Source organism: Zeus faber, assembly GCF_960531495.2.
Source record: "Zeus faber genome assembly, chromosome: 12".
NCBI classification, from domain to species: Eukaryota; Metazoa; Chordata; class Actinopteri; order Zeiformes; family Zeidae; genus Zeus; species Zeus faber.
This window is the reverse complement of record NC_137196.1, coordinates 22,235,870-22,259,884: the sequence shown is the minus strand read 5'-3', so window position 1 is coordinate 22,259,884 and position 24,015 is coordinate 22,235,870. Positions and strand designations below refer to the sequence as shown.

General features: G+C 41.1%; 4 protein-coding genes across 8 annotated transcripts; 2 read left to right on the top strand and 2 right to left on the bottom strand.

The window, feature by feature from the left end:
• Window positions 1–1,858: 1,858 nt before the first annotated feature.
• On the top strand, window positions 1,859–3,526 carry dynlt5 (dynein light chain Tctex-type family member 5; the record flags this gene model as incomplete). The annotated part of the gene is made up of 5 exons (XM_080010740.1): window positions 1,859–1,967; window positions 2,516–2,697; window positions 2,930–3,021; window positions 3,109–3,233; window positions 3,323–3,526. The coding sequence occupies exons 2-5, from the start codon at window positions 2,579–2,581 to the stop codon at window positions 3,524–3,526; spliced, it is 540 nt and encodes a 179-aa protein (XP_079866866.1). The 5' UTR covers window positions 1,859–1,967; window positions 2,516–2,578.
• Window positions 3,527–4,029: 503 nt separating this feature from the next.
• On the bottom strand, window positions 4,030–4,422 carry LOC307237685 (relaxin-3-like; the record flags this gene model as incomplete). Its single annotated transcript, XM_080010445.1, has 2 exons — window positions 4,030–4,142; window positions 4,245–4,422. 2 exons carry the CDS (start codon window positions 4,420–4,422, stop codon window positions 4,030–4,032), a joined length of 291 nt encoding a protein of 96 aa, XP_079866571.1.
• Window positions 4,423–5,936: 1,514 nt separating this feature from the next.
• Window positions 5,937–15,845, top strand: mier1b (mesoderm induction early response 1b, transcriptional regulator; the record flags this gene model as incomplete). Of its 3 annotated transcripts, none has more annotated exons than XM_080011111.1 (13): window positions 5,937–5,945; window positions 6,623–6,647; window positions 6,828–6,976; window positions 8,873–9,076; window positions 9,212–9,341; window positions 9,886–9,950; window positions 10,944–11,016; window positions 11,203–11,354; window positions 11,926–12,007; window positions 12,352–12,446; window positions 13,274–13,401; window positions 13,529–13,656; window positions 14,326–15,845. In XM_080011111.1, 13 exons carry the CDS (start codon window positions 5,937–5,939, stop codon window positions 14,646–14,648), a joined length of 1,563 nt encoding a protein of 520 aa, XP_079867237.1. In that variant the 3' UTR covers window positions 14,649–15,845. The 3 variants fall into 3 exon arrangements, with proteins under 3 accessions (XP_079867237.1, XP_079867236.1, XP_079867235.1); XM_080011110.1 differs by having other exon boundaries at window positions 5,938–5,945; window positions 13,355–13,401; XM_080011109.1 differs by having other exon boundaries at window positions 5,938–5,945; window positions 6,623–6,674.
• A 143-nt stretch (window positions 15,846–15,988) lies between these two features.
• LOC307238213 (solute carrier family 35 member D2-like protein) lies at window positions 15,989–22,450 on the bottom strand. Of its 3 annotated transcripts, none has more exons than XM_080011112.1 (14): window positions 22,177–22,450; window positions 21,838–21,871; window positions 21,637–21,723; window positions 20,231–20,298; window positions 20,078–20,149; window positions 19,921–19,989; window positions 19,469–19,571; window positions 18,922–19,014; window positions 17,966–18,033; window positions 17,776–17,854; window positions 17,589–17,671; window positions 17,434–17,486; window positions 17,209–17,268; window positions 15,989–16,511 (listed from the first exon to the last, which is right to left on the bottom strand). In XM_080011112.1, the coding sequence occupies exons 1-13, from the start codon at window positions 22,407–22,409 to the stop codon at window positions 17,258–17,260; spliced, it is 1,053 nt and encodes a 350-aa protein (XP_079867238.1). In that variant the 5' UTR covers window positions 22,410–22,450; the 3' UTR covers window positions 15,989–16,511; window positions 17,209–17,257. The 3 variants fall into 3 exon arrangements, with proteins under 3 accessions (XP_079867238.1, XP_079867239.1, XP_079867240.1); XM_080011113.1 differs by having other exon boundaries at window positions 18,922–19,011; XM_080011114.1 differs by lacking the exon at window positions 18,922–19,014.
• Window positions 22,451–24,015: the final 1,565 nt, after the last annotated feature.

Below are 24,015 nucleotides of genomic sequence, written 5' to 3'. Positions count from 1 at the left end.
TATTCCTCGATTGATCCAAAGCTTTTCTTGCTGCCTAAACAGTTGTTTTGCCTAAACAGTTTTTTTTTTTAATCATAATATTACAATAAAAAGCAGGGTTTTTTTTTTAATCCAACCTAAATAATACAATTACAATGGTTTTAGATCACTGTAAAAAAACAAACGATGTGACGATGACTTTATTGTCAAACTAGCTTCACTTGGATCACCTTGGATCTTAACCATAAAGCAAACAGCCCTGATCTCTGTCTCTCTCAAGGTATTTTATGCCATCCAATTAAAGCCACTGTGGGATAATTCTCCGCCAAATAGCCGGAGTTTCCTCCGGTGATTTGGAATAAGCCGCCCTCCTCTCGGTCACTCAACTTCACGTAACCGACTTAAAAGAGCTGAGGGAAGAAATGTCTTGTCATCAGCAATGCAGCACTATATATGTCCCTCTTGTCAGTTTCTTCTTATTTCTTTTCCACCATGTGGAGTAAATAGGTGTTTTATCATTTTCTAATAGCAATATTTAAAACTGTAAAAAAAAAATTGTACATACAAAAAGTATGTTTCAGATATCTCTTTTGGACATATGGATGTGTCTCTTGATTGTCAATTGATTCATCAATATTAACCCTCGTACTGCATTAGGTTTGCATAACGACGACATTCAGATCTTTGTTTGTGTTGGCACTTATTGTTTTAGTATGGGAATTGTTTGTTTAAAAAAACAAACAAACAAAAAAAAAAAGAAACCTGTGGCGTTCCATAATGAAACATTCACGCGGCACCGCATGAAATCTGCATCCGCCCTGCATCGTCTTCATCACTGTGTCTACCTACCGCTGCATTGTCCAATTTGTCAATTTCCAAAAAAAATGATTCTGATGCTTGCTTTACTGAAATCCAACCCTTATTTGTGGGGAGAGATTTGTCGGCCTTTGCTTTGACTTCCATACACGGGTGTATTGATGTTGAACCTCCATGCGGAACCTCCTCCCCGCTCAGTTTGGCATGGTGTTTATTAAATATTGCAACTTCATGATGTGTGTGTAGCTGTTTGACACCCTCCCAGCTCTACCCCCACCTCCCCTCGCTCGGATGCCATCTCATCATTCCCACGTTCAGAACACACGTAGTGGCTTCAGACCATCAAAACCATTCGCTCTTGTGTTCTCTCACCTTTCAGGATGTTTAGATGTGTGAACTTGACTTACCACTTGGTCCCTGGTTGTAGTATTTTCATTTGCGCCTTACTTGTTGAACAAAATAAAAGAAAAAAAGTGAAAGTACAAAAGACAAACTTCACTTGGTATTGTTCGGGAACTTTCTGTTCATGATTCTGGTGTTTTTTTTAATCTTTCTCATGCATACTGTATGTCTGCCAATATTAGAGGCTTTCTGTAAGGTTTATTTATTTATTTGTATTTATTTATTTATTTATTTATTTATTTATTTATTTATTTGTTTATTTGTTTATTTGTTTGTTTGTTTGTTTATTTCTATAATCTGACGTTTTGGCTGTATTCCTTTCACTGCATAACACACAGAATATGCAAACATTTCATGTAAATTTCCCATCCAAAGATTTTGAGAGTAAATATATAAAAAGTCAATATAATGTTATACCTGTTTTAATTGGTAATAAAGAAGGGAAAATATTGATCATTCACGGCTTTTTGTGTATTTTCTGTATGAGCCTTACATATATATTTTTTATGTTTTTGTGTTTCAGGGCTGCAAAAATGGGACATTTACTTTTTACAAATACTGTGAAAAGAAATGGTGAATGTTCCCTTTAACAGCTTGTGTGTGCAGAAAGCCCTCCCCCAAGGTGACGGTTGCCTTGGCAGCACAAACACTGGGTTAGGTTAAAAAGAGAAAAAAGTTGTAATTCTTGTTTTAATACTGAAGCTCTACTTGTCAATGTATTTACTTACAAATACTTTACCTTAAGGCATAAAGTATTCTCTACAGAAACGGTAGGTTGCCTCTGACTTTATTTAATGAATATGTTAACATTACCATCGGTCAAGATTGCTTTAATCTACTTTTAAAGTAGATTAAAGTAGAGTAGGGTACTTTATGATGCTGTCAACCAATTACCAATGATGGCAATTAACACAAATAATAACCATCAATTATTTCTGTTAGGAGACAAGTCAAAATCACACCTTGAATAATTTTGAATAATTTTGTATATTTAACTATTTCTGTTTGTATTTTTCAGCTATTTGTGTATATTTGATTTACTTTATTTTATTATTATTATTACTATTACCGTTATTTATTACTTTTTATTCTATTTTATATCATTTATTTATTTTTCAGTTATACATTTATTTACTTTTTTAATGCTAATTATCTGCAGATAAACGCACAAGTTCACTGTACATGTGAATGCACCTGGCGGAATAAGCGCGCTATGATTCTGGTTCTGGGTTACAGGCCCGTTGACACTGAACCATGTCAACAATAAAGAGCATAACACTGAGTGGTAACCGCTGATGAAAGCTGTTTGTTGTTCAAGGGGATCCAGGCTTCTCATCCGGCATAAACCATCACGCAATTCCCCCGGAGGGAAGCTGTCGTCATGTCTGACCTGGCCAAGGAGAGAGCGGCCGCGGCCCGAGTTCCCAAAAAACAAGGCAGCGTCTCGTCCCTGGGAAGCCATGAGGTCAGAGCCAAAGAGACGTTCGGCAGGACCAAAGAGTGAGTCGGCCATGGACGCAACGCGCACTCCTATCCTACGACTGTTCCTTTACTTTTGATCACAAACTATTTAGAAAGCAGTTTGTAAGTTTGGACGTAAGTGTTATAGGTTTGTAGTTATAAGTTGAGGTTGAGGTCCTGTTGTTATGTTGTCATGTTGTCCTCTCCTGTGGACCTGTGGAGGCTTTCTTGACAGTTTTTGTCCGTTGCGATCATGTGCTACTTTCCAAAGCTCCGTAAGCACCGTCTCCTACATGGACGACCCGGGGCACCACGACGACAACCCTCGGCTGGCCGTGCAAATAGAGAACACCTATCGAACCGGTGAGAAATGCAACGACAGCTGTCATTTTCACCGGTCAACTGGAAATGACGGATATTGACTCCATTTGTCCTCATCCCATCGACCAGGACCCACCAAACGCTTCCCGGTGCTCGTCGTCGGCGACATACTCAAGGACGTGCTGACCACTTACCTCCAGGAGGAGAAGTACGAAGCCGAGCTGTGTCGGCAGATGACGAAGACGATAGCAGAGGTGAGACCGAGCGCACCCTCGCAATCACACCCGGGGATGTTTGGCCGTGGAAATGGCGCCGACCATCTAACCCCCCCCCACACACACAGGTGATCAAAGCCCGCGTCAAGGACCTGATGATTCCCAGGTACAAGCTCGTGGTTCTGATCAGCATCGGGCAGCTGGGCGAACAGAGCGTGCGTTTCGGGAGCCGCTGCCTGTGGGACGCGTCCAGCGACACCTTCACCTCGCACACCTTCAGGAACAGCTCCCTGTTCGCCGTGGCAAAGGTCTACGCTGTTTACTTTGAGTGAGTCGCGGAGGACCGGCCACGGTTTTTATCACTGGTAACACGCTGTGGTTTTTTATTTGGGTTTTATATGATGGTGTATACCGGCACGAAATGAGGCATAGACATACAAGCGAGGAGATTCATTCAAATTGAGAACGTTTTGTTGAATGGTGTTTTTTTTCATGAAACATTCCACATACAGTAGACGGGCTGGACATAATAAATTGTATTTGAGAGTTTAAGTTGAGTTTTCGGGCCCTTGGCAGAGTTAACATCCAACAGGTAACATGTTAAAAGTCAAATTTTCAGAGTTTTGTGAAATCTTACATCTTCCAAAATTGAGCTGATAAAACAAAAAGTAAAAAAAAAAAAAGTGTAGGGTACAGATTTATTTATCGTTTGTTTTCGGTATAAAGAATGAAATCACATTGCCGTCACAATTATCGATGTCAAACAAAACAATAAATAAAAGAGTTTTTCCGGGCAGTCCGAAAAAGTCGCTGATCTCCCTGGGCCCAGTGCGCTCTAGCACAGGAGGGCAATGTCGCTCTTCCGACAGCCGAATTTACAGCACGCAGTGATGAGGTCCTGGTTCAGGTCCCGTCGATGGCGCCCGCCCTCACGCTGCTCTCTGCTGTCTGCAGAGGGACATCGAACAACAATTATCGAACGCTACGGATCTGCTCCACATCACCCCAGACGTACAGAGAGAAACTTCCAACGGTCCGCCGTATACTGACCAAGTGCCGGAGTCTCCTCCCCCCCCGTCACCCTCCTCCACCTGGAGCCTCCGCAGGTGAACACCACCGCCCGGAGAAACTCCCGACCGCACAGCCTCAAGGCGTGTGTGCTGGTCGTCCGCACCTCCGCCACACACTGCACACAGAGCAGGAGCAGCAGCAGCGTCGTGGACCTCATGGCGGCTGGTTGACCAACGGTGTGAAGCGACAGCGGGTTCGCTTCAAACGGTTGCCCTTCCTTCCCTTTCTCGTCTCCGGAGAGTGTCGACCCTTTTATGCTGAATCCGGGGTGATGTCACATGGACGGTCGAGCCCTTTGGGATGTGTTTGGGAATCCAGGGCGATAAGGAAGCCCAAGTGATTAACTCCATTTTCTAAAATGTTAAAGAGTGGAACTGCTGTTTATGGTGGACGATTGCGCAGGCTTTATTGCAATGATTTCAGCAAAGTGTTTCCTAATGGTTCACTTGAGTGATATGCTTGTGATATATCCATAAAAAAAAAACTATTAAAGGAGAGGCTATCTCCATAGCAACATAGTGATGTTTGTGACCACTATCGACCAGGTAAATCAGCAGTTCCGAGAAGAGACAAATCCATATATAGATGTACATTTGAACAAGGAGGCCACCCTGGAAGGGGGAATCCTCTTACATGTGCCATCTCGGCCCATTTTTTTGGGAAGCTTATCCATGCCCATTGGAGGCCATTGTGTTATTGGGTGTCTTTTGAATGTGATCCTGTAAAGCAATTGTGATAAAGTGATGCAGTGAAAGTTTAAATACCGGGCCCATACAAATAAACTTCACTTTCTTGGACTTGGAGAATCTTGGATTCTTTTGATGGTCGTCAAATAAATAATAAATTACTGTAGTTTTTTTTTATAGGTTCTCGATTTGTAGTTAAACTCATAGGGTGGAAATGTTTGATTTCTAAATTTCTTTGGCAATTTGTCCATAATCATAACAAAATAACAACAACAATAATAATAATCTTTGTAAAACACATTTCATACAAACTGCAATTCAGTGCTTTATATTAATATAAGGCAAATAATAATGATAAGGACAACATGCTTCCACCACTAATAATAGTAATAAAACAGGGCCCGACAAAAGCAGTTGCTCAGTTGCCCTGGGCAACCCGATTTGGGCGACCACTTCCAAAAGTTAGTGTCGGGCCCTGTAAATAAAACAAAAATAAAATAAAACAATTATAATAATAAAAATAATGTTTTTTGATTTCAGAATACATTCTTCATCAAATACATACAGTATATTTACGGCGCAGGCAATAATCAAACAACAGCAACAACATAATTATTATTTGTAATAATGATAATAATAATAATAGTAACAATAATAATAACAATAATATTAATAATAACAATAATAATAATAATAATAGTAACAATAATAATAATCAAAATAATAACAATAACAATAACAACAATAATAACAATAACAATAATAAAAACAATAACAATAATAATAATAATAACAATAATAATAATAATAACAATAACAATAATAACAACAACAATAATAATAATAATAATAATAATAATAATAATAATAATAATGTAATTTGAGTATCGCGCCGTCACACGTCGCGGTGCTGCAGCTTGGGGGCGGTGCGGTTCATCCGGGTACTTGCGCTGACCCCCCGCGTGACCCCTGAAGGATCGCAAACATGGCGGAGGTAAGAAAGTGGAATAAATATTCTCAAACAACAAAAGTCCCCTTTGCGGCGGGCTGCCGTTTCATCCGAACGCCTTTATATCGCATTTGTCGTCAAGCGTTTCGCGAAATAAATAATAACATGGGTACATTCGCCGATATTGCGATACTTTCGGTTCCCCAGACCACCGTGTTTGCTAAACTTCGGCTTTAAGCTAACGCTAGCTTCCCAGTTAGCTTTAGCTAGCGAGATGTGGACTCGATGTTTCAGTCAGTTGAGAAGCGCACGCCCCGCACCGTGATAAAGCCGTGTTATGACAAGAACCACGGCGGCGGAATGGTTATCGCGCTGGGTTTTGAATGTTGTATCGTGGGGTGGGAAGAAAAGTTAACGTCGACCGGGTCCAGTTCAACTGAGCTCCGAGGCCACGGCTTCGGGCGCACTTTTTCCAGTGCCCTCCCATCCCCAGGCTCTCGATGGATTGAGTTCGATTGGATTTGATTCGATTCGATTCGATAGGAACTTCATTTCGAAATTGTCGTGTCGCAGCGTCACAATCAGAACGAATGAGCGGCCGCACTAACGGAATATAATCAGAATAAAAGTTTGTTTGCTTTATTTGAATCGGCGGTCTTTGTCGAGTGCGCGCTATTGTGGCCCGAAGCATTCAATGTTTTTGTTTTACTTTTGTTTTCCAGCCCTCCTTCGGGAGTACGAGCCCAGGTACGCAGTTATGCAGCTCACCCGGTGGTGAGAACACATACTTTTGTAATGATAGTTATAAATGTTGAGGCGAGGTCATTATTTTGCTGTTTAACAATGAGAGGACCGATTTCCATCCCGTTGTGTTGATCGGCGTGGTGGTTTAAAATCTCGATCGTGTGTTTTATGTTTCTTTTTTAGGAGGTTCAGTAGGTTCCGACGACCATGACTTTGACCCTTCAGCAGATATGCTTGTCCATGACTTTGATGATGAGCGAACTCTGGAGGAGGAGGAAATGATGGAAACTGCAGACGACACCAACGCCACCGAGATTGAAGATCTTGCCCGCGTGAGTTCCAGTAAACAAGCTATTGTGAAACTGATAATGCAAATATTGTGTAGTCTACAACAATGATTAAGAAGACGTGAAGATTTGATCAGGGTGGGGTATGAATTAGTCCTGGAGTAGCTGGTCAATATGGAATTATCATCTTGCAGCATAGTTGCAAATATTAAAACACACCATATCAATGTCCTCACTACACAGACTGTAGTCAGGTCATTTGTTATTGGTCATAAATTCTGAGGTTATCTAGGCCAGAGTCTCAATGTAGGGTCCACAAAACTCTTGAGCTTGCTTGTTTTAGGGGGTTTTGGGGTTTTAATTTAGCTACCAAGTTGAATGCAGAGGAAGTTACATAATGGAAATATATGTACAGTGCCCAGAGGAAGGGGGCCAATCACAGTGCTTACAGTGTTGCGTCACCTTACGCATAGTTCGATTTTTGGAGAGGTTAGCCCTGGCAGGGGTCTTTACGTCCTGCGCAAGGCTCAAAAGAAGCTCCTGCGGTGTTTTGACGACCATAAATCTGCCTTTAAACATCGACATTACTTTATTTATAAGACGTTAGCGCCAATAGAGAATGTGCAGTACTCATAATTGTAGTTCTTTGCTGCGCCCTGTTTGGGAGTTGTGACATCACAAAGACTGGATTAATTTGCCGTGCCTTTTGAAGAAAACTGCCAACTTCTGCAAGCACTGCCCTTTGTAACTGCGTGAATGTGGTAATTGTTTGAAGCGCTATGTGCACACTAGGCTTGGGCCGATTTATGATTCCATCGACATTGATGGCAGATGTTTTTACTATTGTTTTATTTTTTAAATCCTAGTGGATAAAAAAAAAAAGAGCGAGAGACCGCCGGCTGTGCACACATTGCAGGTGTGCCGCTTCATGAGGATTCCTCATGATTATATCTTGCTCAGACAATCCACTACCTTGATATCCATTAAAAAAAAAAAAAAAAAAAGCACGCCTGACAAGAAGGGCACTGTGGGGTCCATGGGGCAGATGCTCGGGCACCCCCACCTCCAATGCACGTACCTGTTGCTCAGTATGCAAATCTTGTGATTATCATATAGCAATATATAATAGAATCTCATAGAGAAAGATTTTGATTTTTTTTTTTTCCTTAGTTTCTTACTTGTATGGAAAATTAAAATAAGTAAACCTGACGCAGAGAATTGGAGTGGAGTTTTTTTTTTGTTTGTTTGTTTCTCCTCCAGACAGCGGTGTGTGCAGGCTCCCGTACCTGTGTTTCTATTTGGGACCTATTTGTTCTTGTTTGTTTCCTGCATCTATGAAACAATTTTTAACGTGTCTCCCTGTTGCCTTCCGTTGCCATGTGACTTAATTTAGTAAAAATTGGATGTTTTTGTGTAAATACTTGTAAATAATGAATGCTACAGGAGACCGCATTTGCCGCATTACATTACGTTCTATGCGTGCGCTCGAATCCCACCAGGCACACGCCCCCGATAAAATTGTATGTCGACAATTGCTGCCCCCCAGCAATCGGCGATTGGAATTTTCCAAGATCGCCCAAGCCTAGTGCACACTTAATAATAGGGTGAGCATTTTCTGTTTTATATAGTCCTCACTTCCGGTTATATTTTATTTTTCATATTTCTATGCTTTATGTGACAAAAATCACAGAGGCATACATGCCATTTTTTATATCAACTGCAGCAGTCATAGCACTTATTCTCATTGTGATATTGCCTTTATGATGTTATGGCAGCCCAAGTCTCTAACCAGTTACTGCACTGTAGAACTGTGGTAGCAAGTACTGCAGACCAATGATTTGAACGGTCTCCCAGGGTGTTGGATTTGACTTCTTGGTGCTTGTTATCACTGTCTCACAAACAGGAGAAGAGTAACCTTTACAGGTCTTTTGATTACATTAGGAGGGAGAGATGCCCATTGATGAGTTGTTGAGTTTGTACGGCTACGGGGCTGGCTCACCTGCGGACGAGGAGGAGGAAGAAGAAGAGGAAGAGCCCGAGGAGGATGAAGATGATGAAGAGGAGGAGGAGGATGAGGAAGAAGAAGAGGAGGACCTGGACAACGATGAGAGCAGCAGAAGCACCGGGGAACTGAAGAGGAATGAGGTGTGTGTCCTGTTTTTTACTTTTATAAACCTCAGATTGACAGAAATTTTTATTTAAATTTTTGTTGTTTTAATTACACTGTTGACCTTTCTGGCATACTGTTTTAACTTTGTGTCTTTGTGTCGTCGTTTCTAGGCTGAGGGCGTAAAGATGTCGTTGGGACAGGAGGGCGAGACCAAGGCCCCCAGCGAGGGTCGCACACGCTCTGTCAGATCACTCGGCACCGCAGACCTGATTCGCACCCAGAAACTCAAATACTTTGAAAGTACGAACGAGGCCTCTGTATTACTCTCTATTAGATACTGTGTTGTATGGCCTTCGATTATGTTCATGTATTTTAAATCACTTGAAGTAAATTGTCCTGAGGCTTTTGGTCACACCTTAAAGGTCTTTCTGAGATTCCCATACATGTCTTTGCAACGTAGGCTGTGTAGTTGGTCAACTGGTTAGTTTAGTTATAAACAGTAAAAACATAAAATAAGGGAAAAAAGCTTCTACTCCTGTCTCACAACTCACTTCTGACCATAGCATTTTTATTTTGTAGAGCAATTTGTCACTGCATAATTGTGTGAAATTGAATGCTTTGACACTGCTAAAATTATAAATTTCTCTATTTTTCGCTCTTCTTCAACTTTGCTATTGGTCGAGATTTTTCTTTTGTCAAAGGTTGGAATTATGCAAAACAACTTTATTTCATTACTGGAAGCATGTCAACTGATTGTGATAGATTGACATGAATGCGGTACAAAATATAAATGGTGGGAACAGGGCATAAATCTGAAACATTTATCATTTATATCCTGTTTCAGATAACAATGATGGGGAGGAGGAGTCTGAGGATGAGGACTACGTCCCATCTGAAGACTGGAAAAAGGTAGGAAGCTCGAATTAGTGCAGGATTAATACAGGTCTGTGTGAGAAAAATAACTTTGGGATTAAAATGATATCCTCAGTCGATTTTACTTGTGGTTTTAGTGTCAGTATTGGCTAATATACATTTGCTCAATCACTGGAACCCTTCCTCTACTTCACAAAGGGATAAACCGTAAAGTTGATGGGAATATACCAGGGCTGCCCCCTGAAAGTCCACGAGCCGGATATCAGTGGGAGGAGACCCGCCGGTCGACTGAGATTCTTCAAGTCGACCAGTTGTTATTTATTTTATTTGTTTGTCAGCGTGCATTACAATAAAAGGATAAAACAGACGCTTACAATATTGCACGGGGATACAATTTCAATGAGGAATTATAAATAAGGGGAATCATAAATATATTTTTGTAAGTGTGAATTGTCCGGACACGGACCCGATCACGGAGAACTGCAAATAAAACAACTAAAAAGCGTGAGGACGGCGCTCGACTATAGGGATGGGTATCATTTTGATTTTAGAGGTACTACTACGCCTACGATACTGCTTCTCCATGTGTATGTGATGCACTTTTGATAAATGTTTCGAATGCTCGTGTTTTTCTCCCTTACATGCAAAAGACTGGTTGCACTTGTGACAACGAGCATGGTTGGCTTCGACCCGAGTGAAATTAAAACAAGACTTTGAGCGTTCCATTTTGTCAACCAAATACGATTTGACTGACAATTCTGAGTCGGGTACATCCCTAGAATATACATTTTAAAAATACATTGGTTAAAAGAAAACTGCCACTGAAACTCACCTTGAGACTGATGTCAAAAAGATATTAAAATATTTCCTCGGACACAGCGTTTGGGCCTCTGGAACAAACAGCACCGATTCGCTGCAAAACCTCAGAATAAGTGGAGTTGAATCAAAAGCACGTCACAAGACTTTTGAGAACTGTGTCATCCCTCTTATTCCAAATTGGTTGTGTGTGTGTGTGTGTGTGTTTAACAGGAGATCATGGTGGGTTCCATGTATCAGGCGGAAACACCAGCGGGTCTATGTAAATATAAAGACAATGAAAAGGGTAAGTTGGTATGATCTGTCTTTATTTCAATACCTGTATATCTGCATGGTGCAGCTACACCTTACAATGACTTTATTTAACAGTGTCTTGTCCAAGCGGCCTCACAATAATTACATCTTACATCAGTCTTTGTCAACAAAACCTCCAATAAAAACCATAACCCTGGTTATTTAATTCTCCCTGCAGTGTACGAAAATGATGACCAGCTTTTATGGAACCCAGAGTGCCTCTCAGAAGGCAAAGTGGTGGAATTCCTGACGGAGGCATCGAGGCGAACTGGAGAGGAGAAGGGGGTGGATGCCATACCAGAGGGGTCACATATCAAAGATAATGAGCAGGTGAAACGATCGCCCCCGCTAAAAGAAATAAGGCTTAAACAATTATCACCACGTTCACACAAAGCTAGTCCAGTAAACCCACATCGTAAAGAAAGACCTTCCAGAATGCAGTCGTTCTGGAGTTGAGTCTCTTTTTGGCGTGTTCCCATTACTCACACTGTGTCTATGTATAGTATGGCTGCCATGCTTTACTGATTAACTCTTGCACCTTGTTAATTAAAAGATGTTGTTCCAGATAAGAGCCGGGCGATATATCGTTATAATATCGATATTGTGATAAAACCAGATATTGTATGGGATTTTGGTTATTGTCATATCATGATGTAGTTAAATGTCGTCTTTAAGGAGCCTCACAGTGAACTCTCTGAACTTCATACTGTTAAAGCTGTTTTAATGAATGCTTCTACCTGCTTGGTCAAACAAATCCACATAACTAACAATTGTTCCTCAAATATTGTGTGTAAACATCTTGTGAAGGCACCAAAAGTCGTCCCCAAAATATAATTGATATCAGGGTGTCATTTTTAGTTGCAGATCATCCGTTTAACTCAACCTGTAACTGTTGCTACAGGCATTGTATGAATTGGTGAAGTGTGACTTTGACACGGAGGAAGCCTTGAGAAGACTCAAGTTTAATGTGAAAGCAGCGAGAGGTAAGCAGCCGCAGGGATCACTTCACAGCTGTTGAGTTGAACTGCTCACTTCAAAGTGACACAGGGGGACGGTTGCGTCGCTGATAGTTAGCATTTATGTTCATTCCTCACTGCATGTGTTTAGTTTTATTTCTAATTTGTCGCAAATGGGTGACTTCACCTAAGAAACTGTATCATACAGTTGATGCGTTGACCTCAAAACGTTTGAACAACATTCCCCTACCTGTCAAACGTTCACCAATGTTTTTTTTGTTTTGTTTTGTTTTTCCTTTCACTGAATGATAATACATTTTAAGAGTTGTCAATGCAGCTTCAATATTAACTCCCTCTGTTCTCTGCAACAGACGAATTATCCGTCTGGACTGAAGAGGAATGTAGAAATTTTGAGCAAGGTCTCAAGGCTTATGGCAAAGACTTTCATTTAATACAGGCCAACAAGGTGAGGAAACTGTGCTTCGTTGACTGATTTCATTAAAAGACGGCGCTTTGTTTTGCCAATATTTCTTAAAGGACAGGTTCACCATTTCTCAATCCAGGCCCCGTCATTTAAAACGCCTTGCTCTTGAGAATCTTCCGGAACTGCTCCATCTCCGCTGTGCTTACATGCAGTCCAACAGGGGAGACGGTGTTTAAGTGTTAAAATGTTAGCTCTTTTACAGGTAACTCACATTATAGCCATACGTTTTGGTGTATATATTTGTGAATAAAATTAATATCACAACTAACTTATTTTTGCAATTGCTGCAGTTCATCCGAAGCCTACTGATTTGAGAGTCAATAAAAAGATCATAAAATGCAGCTTGCTAAAGTCTTATTCTAGGTTTGCAGTTTGCTAAAGGGAAAAGAAAGGTTTTATTTTTTAGCTTTTTTTTTTTTTTATAGGCTTTTGCCCCCTTTGGACTGTGGTAAGCACAGTGACACGCTGCAGCAAAGAGCTGTGTTTTTTAGTCGTAAAGCGTTCAGTAATAAATTATGGAAACCTGCATTTTAATAAGGTCTGGATTGAAAAATAGTGAATTATTCCTTTAATGTTCATGAAATATAATTTTAATGTTTATTGTTGTTCAGATTTGGATTCAGCCCAATTTCAACTCTGGAGAGCTAACTTTACAAATTCCAACAAATCTTTTTTTTTAATTTTTTTATTTTGTCCTAATTTGCAAAAAAAAAAATGTTATTCATCCCAGAGTTGAAATTGTCCTGAGTTCACCCCTGCAGATGATTTTAATAACATCTATTTCATATGTGCTGAATTAAATTTTTCAGGTGAGAACTAGGTCTGTAGGAGAATGTGTGGCCTTTTATTACATGTGGAAGAAGTCTGAGCGTTATGATTTCTTTGCACAGCAAACCAGACTTGGGAAAAGGAAATATAATCTTCACCCTGGTGTTACGTGAGTAATTTCAGAAAAAAATAAAAATAATTGGCAAAATTCTACATATAGATATTTTCCAGATTGGCAGTAATTATAATCAGTGAGGGTGGTGACTGTAGATTGAGTTGAATGTAACGGTCACCAGGGATTACATGGACAGGCTGTTGGATGAGACGGAGAGTGCTGCATCCAGCCGGGCGGAGTCCCCGCCTCCCACTACCTCCAACAGCAGCACCAGCCACTCAGAGAAAGAGGACGGCAGCAGTCAGAACGGTGAGGAACCCGGCACACGTTTAAAAAAAAAACATCCGCTTTTACCCGGGTCTGTGCTCTAAGACAGATTACTTTCTTTTCTCCAAAGTATTGTTTGATATGATTTTATATATATATATATATATATATATATATATATATATATATATATATATATATATATATATATCTTGTTCATAAGGTGGTGGGGATATACTTGTGCTGTTCATCACGCTGCTTTTATCAAATTCACTGCGGCTACATTTCAGTTCCTGTCTGTGCGTTCTTTACAAAAAAAGCAGACCCATCCACCAGCAATGACATCAGCACGTAGAAGAGTAGATACATTGAGTGCCAGCTAAATCCATGTGGGATAAATGTCAAATAAAAGATGAAAATAAAATAAAAGATTAAAAAAAGGGAGGGGGGGGGGCTCAGGAGGTAGATCGGGTCATCTAGTAATCGGATTGCCGGTTCGATCCCCGGCTCCTCCTAGATACATCAGGTACTAGGATGGTAAAATGCATTTCGTTGGCTGAGTACTCTGTGCAATCACAATTAGTTTAATCTAAAGTATGGGACTTTTAAACAAAACAATCTTACACATTTCCATTTAAATATCTGTATTTTGGTAGTGCTTTGATTTGAGGCCTCCTTTTTTTAACAGTTGTTCCACCTTTACACCCGCAGGTTTAGTGAGCCATGTTTTGGGCTCAGTGGAATGCTCCCAAATGCCGTTGGCTAATGAAGTCAAACCAGAGCCGGTGCAGGCCAACGGGCCTCCCCACTCTGCGTCGGACATTCCTCCTCCCCTCGTATCGGACCACGACTCAAATTCCAACGGCTGCGCTCAGCTCAGCGCCCCCAGCCACGACCGGAACGGTTCTCTGGATTCCCCTGCGGAGCACAGGGAGGCGGCGGCGGCACCGGACAGGCCCGCGAAGCGCTGCAGGGTGGAGGCCGAGCCGCTGCTCCAGAGCGAGCTGGAGACCCCTCGGGCTCAGGAGAACTGAACGCTCGGGGCTGTGTTGACGTTGTGCGTGTTGATGTTGGTTGAATTTCGTGCTAATCCCCAAAACCGACCGGCGGGCTGTAGGAGCCGAGCCCATCCGGCCCCTGAAGTGTAGCATCTAGCAACCAAACAAAGCCCAGTGATGGAAGTAGGGCAGCGGACTGATTGTAAAAGGAGCCCCCCCAACCTTCCACCACCTACTGTCCAGTCACACACACACAAAAAAAAAAACCCCATCCTGCTCCTCCTCCTGAATTCTTACTCCCAAATTAAGTCTGTCCTCTTACCAACAGTCCCTCAACCCGCAAGGATTATTCATTCTCATCTTTTCGACTGGTCTTGAAATCTTGCAAGAAAAAGAAGGATATTGCGCCCACTCTGATATTTGTAATAGAAAAAGATAACTCGCCTGTGATATTTTTTTACACTAAGAGATATTTATATTTTTTAATAAGATTATTATGATGGGTATGTGCTATTCAAGCCATTTGAACTTGGAGAACGAGGATACATGACATTAAAAGGACAATTTTCAAAAACATGCAAGGCAGAAGGACAACTGCTGTTGCCCGCTCACTTTTAGTTGCACTTGCTCTGAAAGTTGGTTTTCGTTGTCGCTCTGGAGTGGTGAAGCAGCTATTACAGCGCCGTTGCACTGCCGATCCTGCCATTTTGGACCCGTTTTTGGCCGTAGCCGTGGTTATGTATGTTTGATTATAAAAATAAACCAATGGGTGTTGGTTTGTTTGTGTAAAGCAGCTGACATCAGTGATGTCCTGTACTATATAACTCATTGCTTAGCAGGTCGCTGAAATTTTTTTTGTTATGTTTTTCTTCATGGTCCTTTGCTTGTTTTTACTAGGAGGAATGTCCACGTTTTTTATTGTAAAGTTTGTATAGATTTCTTATCGTGCAGTTGGTACACTTTTTGATAACGATCCGTCATCTCTTTATGTCAGTTTCTCTTGTATTCCTAAAGATCTCTGGCCCACGTCGCTCTGGGATGAATTAAACTGTAGCCATTCCTGTTCCTTCTCTCGACAGCATTTCCCATTCCTCCGTTTCCCCCTCCGCAGACCCCTGTGCCCCACTATGTAAACACCTGCCCGACAAAGTGAAATGTAGCTGCTTGCGTTTAGTTTGTAAACTGCTCGTTTGAAGTGCTTAGGTTCCGGCGACATCTGCTCCCGCTTAGGGCTCGGTGTCTACCATCGCATGGAAACCGCTTGGATGTGGAAGACCTTCACTTTTTGATGCAGTAGCGTTTTTCTGTTTAATGGCTCAATGTTTTACATTGATGTAACCAGCTTTTGAGCATACATCCACTAATTGTTGAAACGCTTTGTCCTTATTGGCAGAAGTAATGATTTATTTACAGTTTTAATTATTTTTTTTGACATGTTTTACTCCAGAAATGGCAACATGAATAAAAATGAAGCGTATACCAACACCGACTGGATGGGGCAATGTTGGATATATTTAATAAATGGCTGTAGAATCGCTGTATTGATTCATTGAAAGCCAATACAGTCGGTACAGATTTATTTTGCATTACTACGAAATGTTCATTTGTCCTTTTCCGATTATCACGACATTTCCTCAAAACATTTCTAGTGCTCAACACTGGCATTTCCTCCGGTGCATGACTGTGTACAATCAATTTAACAGTTAAAATATTTGCATTTCGTCAGGTAAAAGTCCTTGAGTAATCAAGTAAGATGAAAATTGCAAGGCTGTACTAATTCTTCGAATGCTCCAGTTCCGGACAGAATACCAACTGTGGTCATCAGAACACCATGGTGATTGGGAGAACAGGCTGAATCCATGACGCAGAAGGTCCACACACCCGGAACATGGAGCCTTACTGGTGAAGGGTTAATTAGCAATGATAGCGTCCATTAAATCATTGCCTTAATTACATTACATCAATATTGTCCGACGCACAAGCTGAGGAATGGAGCTTTTGTGTGCTAGTGTATTTTTCAAACATTTATCCCGGAGGTGTTGCTGTAATGTTAACATCAATACTTGCATATTTAATGACAAACGGGGTCAACGCAAAAGCCACGATCAATTAACTGGCGGACTCGGTCTCTGGTGGTGTGTTAGACACGGCTCTCTGGCGCGCTCCAAAGCAGGAAGTGATGCTGCGTTCACAGAGACTCGGAAGACTTAATTTGTGTGTGGGCACAGAGTCACGGTTGGCAAAGCCCTAGTTTACGATTCACCTGCTTGTCATCAAATATGCACTTATATGACGTCACACTGCAGGTACAAAAACACATTAAATACACAGTGAATAGATGAGAATAAACGATGGAACGATTTGTATACAAAATGAATACAACATGATAATAAAAAAATATATTGTTTAGTGTGGTTAGATTTTTCCAGAGGAGACCAAATGATCTGAAATGTTTATGTTAATGTGTCTGGGACTGTGGACACACTTCACTTTGAACAACTGCGACTAATAAATGATGTCGTGATGAATGAGAAAGTGGTTCTAGTGCATCCCCAATTTACTGTATATACATATTGAAATATACATCCATACATACACGTTGGAATGCATACGGTGGCCAGAGCTTCTCCCATGTCCTCGATGCTTCACGCTTTTTCTGTCAAATTAGATGCAAATATTTCTTACGTTTTTTGTTTTTTTTATAGGAAATACAGTTTAATACCCACTCCCTCAATGCCACATTGATGGAAAATTACAGAAAACAAAACCTGACTTTTAACCCGACGGGGTGAATGGATATTTATTTGTCATTTTTTCTTACTTGACCGCTCCTCTGTGAAGGTTATGTGGGAGTACACCAGACTTCCAGCGATGCTGAGACAAGGAAAAGAAACAAAAAACAAACAAAAAAAAAACCAATGTGTAACAACTCAATCCAACGTCCCCGACTGAGTCAAATTCAACCGAGTTTCTCACCTGATGTGTAGACCGATGAAGTTGGTCCAAGAGAAAATGTAATCCCCGCCGAGCGTCATGCCCACGTACGTCACCAGGATGTTCTGTTTGCAGGTTGCAGAGCGGATAAGAGGAGTGGTCAGTGTTCCACGTCGTTGCTTGGATTTTGGATTTTGGATTTAACTCTTTTTCTGTCAAGCGTCATTACTTTGATACAGCCCACGATGGCGGTGGTGAGGGCGGAGTTGTACTGAGTGCAAAGCACGATGGAGTACATCAGGACGAAGCTGCGGAGAAAAAGCCACGCGATGTGAGAGGAGGACGCTCGTGGACGGGAAAAAACAAGCAGACAAAACAAAACAAACAAAACAAACTGAATATGAGCAGGGCGTGCTCACCCCATCACGCAGGAGAGAACAAACTGCAAAACAAACAGCGGGTCGGACCATCCGCTGAACTGCCACGCCTGAACAAGGAACAAGGAAGCGAATGACGACATCACTGGAACAACACCGGAGCTTCGGCTCAGTTTTTAAAGATCCCAAATGACTTTATTGTTTAGGTTCATTTGAGAACATTTCCATGCGCCAGGAAGTTGTCACGGGGAGGACTGGTGCGTTTCTCTAAAAACAAACCTTAATAGTCTAAAAGAATAAAAAAGTAAACTCTAAATTAAAATTAAATACTCAGAACGGAAACACACACACACACACACACACACACACACACACACACACACACACACACACACACACACACACACACACACACACACACACACACACACACACACACACACACACACCTTATATACAGAATACACTAAATGTGATTCTCTGCACAGGATAAATTATTGGTTTAGGTGTACATGGTGTACAGGGTATATTCTGCCATTACAAAATGAAATTCAAGGACTTTCAAGTACTTTTTAAAGCACCTTTTTCACATTTTCAATGACTAAGTACAAAACAAAAAGTCAATTTTCCATGTGTTCTTTATTAATTTAAATATAATCTTAGTCCCGTTGTCTTATTCATTAATAGTATAACTATTATATACTGTGTATTTATTATTAATCTCACTGTCGTCTACTATTAAAAGTGTCTATTTCCAGCCGCACTGGATTAAATGGACGTTTCTCTGGCATCATCTACGTCGTAGAAGCGATTCTGGGGAAAATTTTTTTTTTTTTTAAACTTTTCAAAGCCCTCCGCAGGCTATTTTCAAGGCATTCCTGTACTTACATCATCGAGGCTGATAAGAACCCTGTATATAGGGTTTAAAATGACAAGTTATGACCAGGTCCTTTGAACTTGAACTTAATCGGGATATTTTCCTCCCAAAAGCTCCTTACTGTCTGCAAGTCGCCTGCGTACCAGGCGCACACCACCGTGGGAGCGATCATGATCAGAGCGTTGTAGTAGAGGATCCCGTACTTCCCCAGCTCCTATCAGGACCACAGCAACAATGTGATTATTTTATTTTTTTTACTTATTGGGAGAAGTAATGTTGGTTGATTTATAGTTGTTGTTTTTTTTTTTGACGAGTGACATGTTTTTCTCCAGAAATATCAACATGAATAAAGAGGAAGCGTAAACAAACACCGACTGAATGGGGAAGTGTCGGACGCGAAGCCCCGGCGATCGCCTGTTTCTCGTACTCGACACGGGGCGTTTCCTCCGGCGCGTGATTTCATACCAAAGCGAAAATATTTGCGCTTCCTCAAAAACTCAAATTATTACTTTGTACTCACTAAGTTATTACAGAGTCTACGGTGTGATGTTTTCTTCAGTTGGGGAATTTTTGGATTTACCAAATTGATAAAATAACATAACCCCAATGTGTATTTTTTTTTTTTTTACATTTAATAGTATTTTATCTTTAGATCCACAATAACATACCTTAGAGTCTAATTTCTGCTTGACGCACACCCCACTGGCTGCGGTGAAGATGTTGTTCAGCATGATGAACACATATCCAAGAAGGTCAAAGGACAAATCTGAGCTGGAATTAAAGAATGCAAGGAAATTAGGTATGATGAGATATGATGCAATATGATGAGATATGATGAGATATGGTGAAATATGAGATAAGATGAAATATGGTGAGATATGATGAAATATGACATTATGAAATACGATGAGATATATGATGACATATAATGAAATATGGTGAGATATGATGAAATATGAGATATGATGAAATATGATCTGAAATATGAGATATGATGAAATATGATACGATGAAATATGCCGTGAAGGTTTTTTTCCTTTTCCTTCCCCCGAGGCACCGATCCGTGGCGTTAAAAGTTTTGGACGCCGCCACTCGGCACGGATGTCGGTTTGCCCCTCACCTGGCAGCGATGAAGGCACCGAAGATCATGGCGAACACCGTCAGCTTGACGGAGCGCGAGACGCTCTTCCTGTGGGGCAGCGATCAACAGCGACACATGAGCGATTCAAAGTCCCAGTTCGGACGGAAAGGAGACGCGGCGCCGTGGTCCCACTCACTTCAGTAACAATCCCTCGAACACCATGGTGAGCAGAATGGAAAACCTCCTCAACACCGTGAACATGGGCAGACTGTTTGGGGGCGACAGACAGGGAGTGAACCGTCAAGAGTTTGAGGTGTTGACACCGAATTTACAGCGACGCCGCTCTTACTTCAGCCGTTGTGTCCCAAATAATCCTGTGATCTGATTCCCAACCGACAGGACTGGGAGAGGGAACATCTGTGGAGACGAACACACAGACATTCATATAACTCCACTTCCAAAACTATGTATGTATGTATGTATGTATGTATGTATGTATGTATGTATGTATGTATGTATCTATCTATCTATCTATCTATCTATCTATCTATCTATCTATGTATGTATGTATGTATGTATGTATGTATGTATGTATGTATGTATGTATGTATGTATGTACATGCATGTATGTACATGTATGTTCATGTATTTACATGTACAGTATGCATGTATATGTATGTATGTACATGTACAGTATGTATGTACATGAACTGTATGTATGTACATGAACTGTATGTATGTATGTATGTATGTATGTATGTATGTATGTATGTATGTATGTATGTACCTACGTATGTGTATGTACAGGTATGTATGTGTGCATACATAAGTCATACATACACGTAAATGGATTGTATGCACATGTATGTGTGCATATGTATGTATGCATGTACATGTATGTACGGTACATGCATGTATATACGTGTATGTATGTATGTACGTACATACATGATTTATGTATGTATATGTATGTATGTACGTACATGCATGTATGTACATGTATTTACATGTACAGTATGCATGTATACGTATGTATGTATGTACATGTACAGTATGTATGTACATGTATGTATGTACATGAACAGTATGTATGTATGTATGTATGTATGTACATGTACAGTATGTATGTACATGTACATGTATGTATGTACATGTATGTATGTATGTACATGAACAGTATGTATGTATGTATGTACAGGATGTATGTACATGTATGTATGTATGTATGTATGTACATACGTGTATGTACATGTATGTATGTGTGCATATGTATGTATGCATGTACATGTATGTACAGTACGTGCATGTATATACGTGTATGTATGTATGTACGTACATACATGTATGTACGTACATGTATGTATGTGTGCATATGTATGTATGCATGTACATGTATGTACAGTACGTGCATGTATATACGTGTATGTATGTATGTACGTACATACATGTATGTATGTATGTATGTACATACATGTATGTATGTATTTATGTATGTATGTATATATGTTTGTGTATGTATGTATGTACGTATATGTATTTATGTATTTTGTTTGATTGCTTTACATGAGTTATTATTATTTCAGTTCGATTGCCTTCTATTCATGTAAAGCACGTCTGAATTGCATGTTGTGCATGAAACGCTCAATAAAAAATTAGAAGTTATTACTACAAATACATCCATATATGTTTGTACGACATATATACACACACGTGGATATTGAGTCCTCAGCAATTACGTCTGACATATCTTCTCACCTTTTGGGGTATTCTCAAATCCACATCTGCAAACGTGATGACCCCCGAGGCCTTTGCCGTCCTCAGCACCACAACAGTAGCCAGCATCTTTAAAAGGTGGTTCAGCGGGAAAATGATTAATCGGGCGCAGAGACAGTTCACCAGGGAAGGTTCTTTGTCCTAAACAGCCAACGGCAGCGCAGACGGTTCAATGACGCTTACTTGGCCGATCCCGACACATGTTGACGAGGGGAATCTGTGATGGACGTAAACAACATAAGAGTATGAACAACCCCAACCGGCCCATCAGATTCACCGCAGCTGCCTGTTCGCACCGGGGAAGGCGGACCCCGCCACCAAGGCAAACACAGTAGATAGAGGAGCACATGCACAACATGTCTGTTTCTCATCAAGCGCCAGCTAAATAAAGTATGTAATGACCTTATTAAAACTTTTTTTTAATTTAATTTTTTTTAAACAAACTAATCTCTCGGATTCCCACTTTAACGCCTCCATTGCACCGGTGGCGACGTGTGTCCAAAGTCCGCATTGCTCCCCTACCTGTGGCCGCTCAGGACGCTTTTATTCACCACGACGATGAGGAAAGAACTGACTCCATAGAAGGCAGCGGCCCGGAGCTTCTGGGACACGGACGCCGGGTTGGCGGCGTCACCCGCTGCGCTTTTACCGGGGACATTTGTGCCGCCCGGCAGGAGCTCGGGTTTGCGGACTCGGGCCATAACTTCCGCAGCGGGGGGGGCGCGGCCGAGCGTGGCTGGCTGCAGACCAAACATGGCGGGGACGCGCCCCCACGGAGGTCCGCGGTCGACCCGGACGCGCGTCACGTCCACGGCGGAAGTCTGCCCAGTTTCTCCGCGCTCTCCCGCGAGGTCCCCGTCCGATACGGAAGCCCCCGGGGACTAAAAGCGATTGCAAAAACAAAAATAATAATAATCACCGAACCGAAAATCACTAAATAAACAAGATAAAAGATTTAAATGGGACGAAACACTGGGCTAACCGCAGCCGGTGTTTTATCTCATTTATTCTCTGTGTTCCATTCCCACTGCTGTTAACTGTTGACGCCTGAACGTCCCTCAAGAGGATTAAAAGGTTTATCTTGTGTCAGCACACGGATTAAAAAGATATGCACAAAGTATATTCATTAGAAATATATTTTTAAAAGGCTAATGGATGTCAAAATGTTTAAATCAAATTTACTATAAAGTTTCTTATAAACAATTTACTAAACAATAAGAATAGGCACTGGAAGGCCCTGTGAGTTACTGATGAAACACAGGGACGCTCAGCACTTTTACTGCATCCTCTGTTGTCAAAATCAAAGTTAACCCAGCTATTATGTTAAAATAAGCAGAATCTTTTAGTGGTTCGGATTAAATTGACCCCAGCAATTTAAACCTACAAAAAACAACAACACCGGAATTAAATGTGTTAAGCAGGTTTACGGTTCAAAACATCAGCAGGGAACACATAGCAGGGAGTCAATCATGGAAAAAAAGACCAATAAAAAGTAGATAAAAACTCAATAAAACTGTGTGTCTGGTACGGGCCTGCCAACGTCCAGCATAAGACCCGACTCAACAGGTCATCAGAGCAGCAGAGAGGATCATGGGCTGTGACCTGTTCACCCTTCAGGACCTCTATACTTCCAGGTCGAGAAGGGCCAAAAAGATGGTCGGTAACCTGGATGGATGCGCTGATTCAGATGTGTGTACAAGTCTTTATTCCTTACACATGTACATGGAGAGAGGACTCTGACATGAGAATCATCACATCACTACAACTCACTGTTATCCATTTATTTATTCATTTTAACAGACAATTTACGTGCAGTGCAATAACAATATTGTTTTCTTCAAGGGTTAAAACTCTCCCTCTGGCCATGGTGACCTCTGCTTGGTGCTGGATTTGTCCTTGGGCCTCCAGGATTTTGATGATAATCTGAAAAACAGTGAACAAATTACGCAATCGTTCCCTGTGCTGTCCTAGATAGTGCACATTTTTCCAGAGGGGTAAAACATTGACCACACTAACCCTATAATAACCTCCCATTTCTCAGTAAATTTCTTGAAAATATAGTTCAAACAATTACACTACAACTTATACACTAATAATATCTATGATGCATTAAAATGCTCTCACTGGCCTGGTGCCAAATTATAATTCCAACATGCTTGTCAGGTCTCTCAGGTCCTCTGGCCTTTTACAGATTCCAAGAGTTAATACTGAAGTTGGCAGAGCAGGCTTCTGTTTTTATGCTCCCATGTTAGAACAGCTTCCCAGTCCATCTGTGATATGACAATTTTATTTTAAAAGCACTGGGCTTAAAACCTTTTTAAATTAGTTTAGCCAATTCCTACGCCCCCATACCTTTGGCAT

Coding starts and splice junctions, on each gene's coding strand:
- LOC307238213 (XM_080011112.1), bottom strand. CDS start 22,409: ATGTTTGGTCTGCAGCCAGCCACGCTCGGCCGCGCCCCCCCCGCTGCG. Junction 21,724..21,837: donor CATGTGTCGGGATCGGCCAA/GTAAGCGTCATT, acceptor CACCTTTTAAAG/ATGCTGGCTACTGTTGTGGT. Junction 17,672..17,775: donor CCATCGTGGGCTGTATCAAA/GTAATGACGCTT, acceptor ACCTGCAAACAG/AACATCCTGGTGACGTACGT.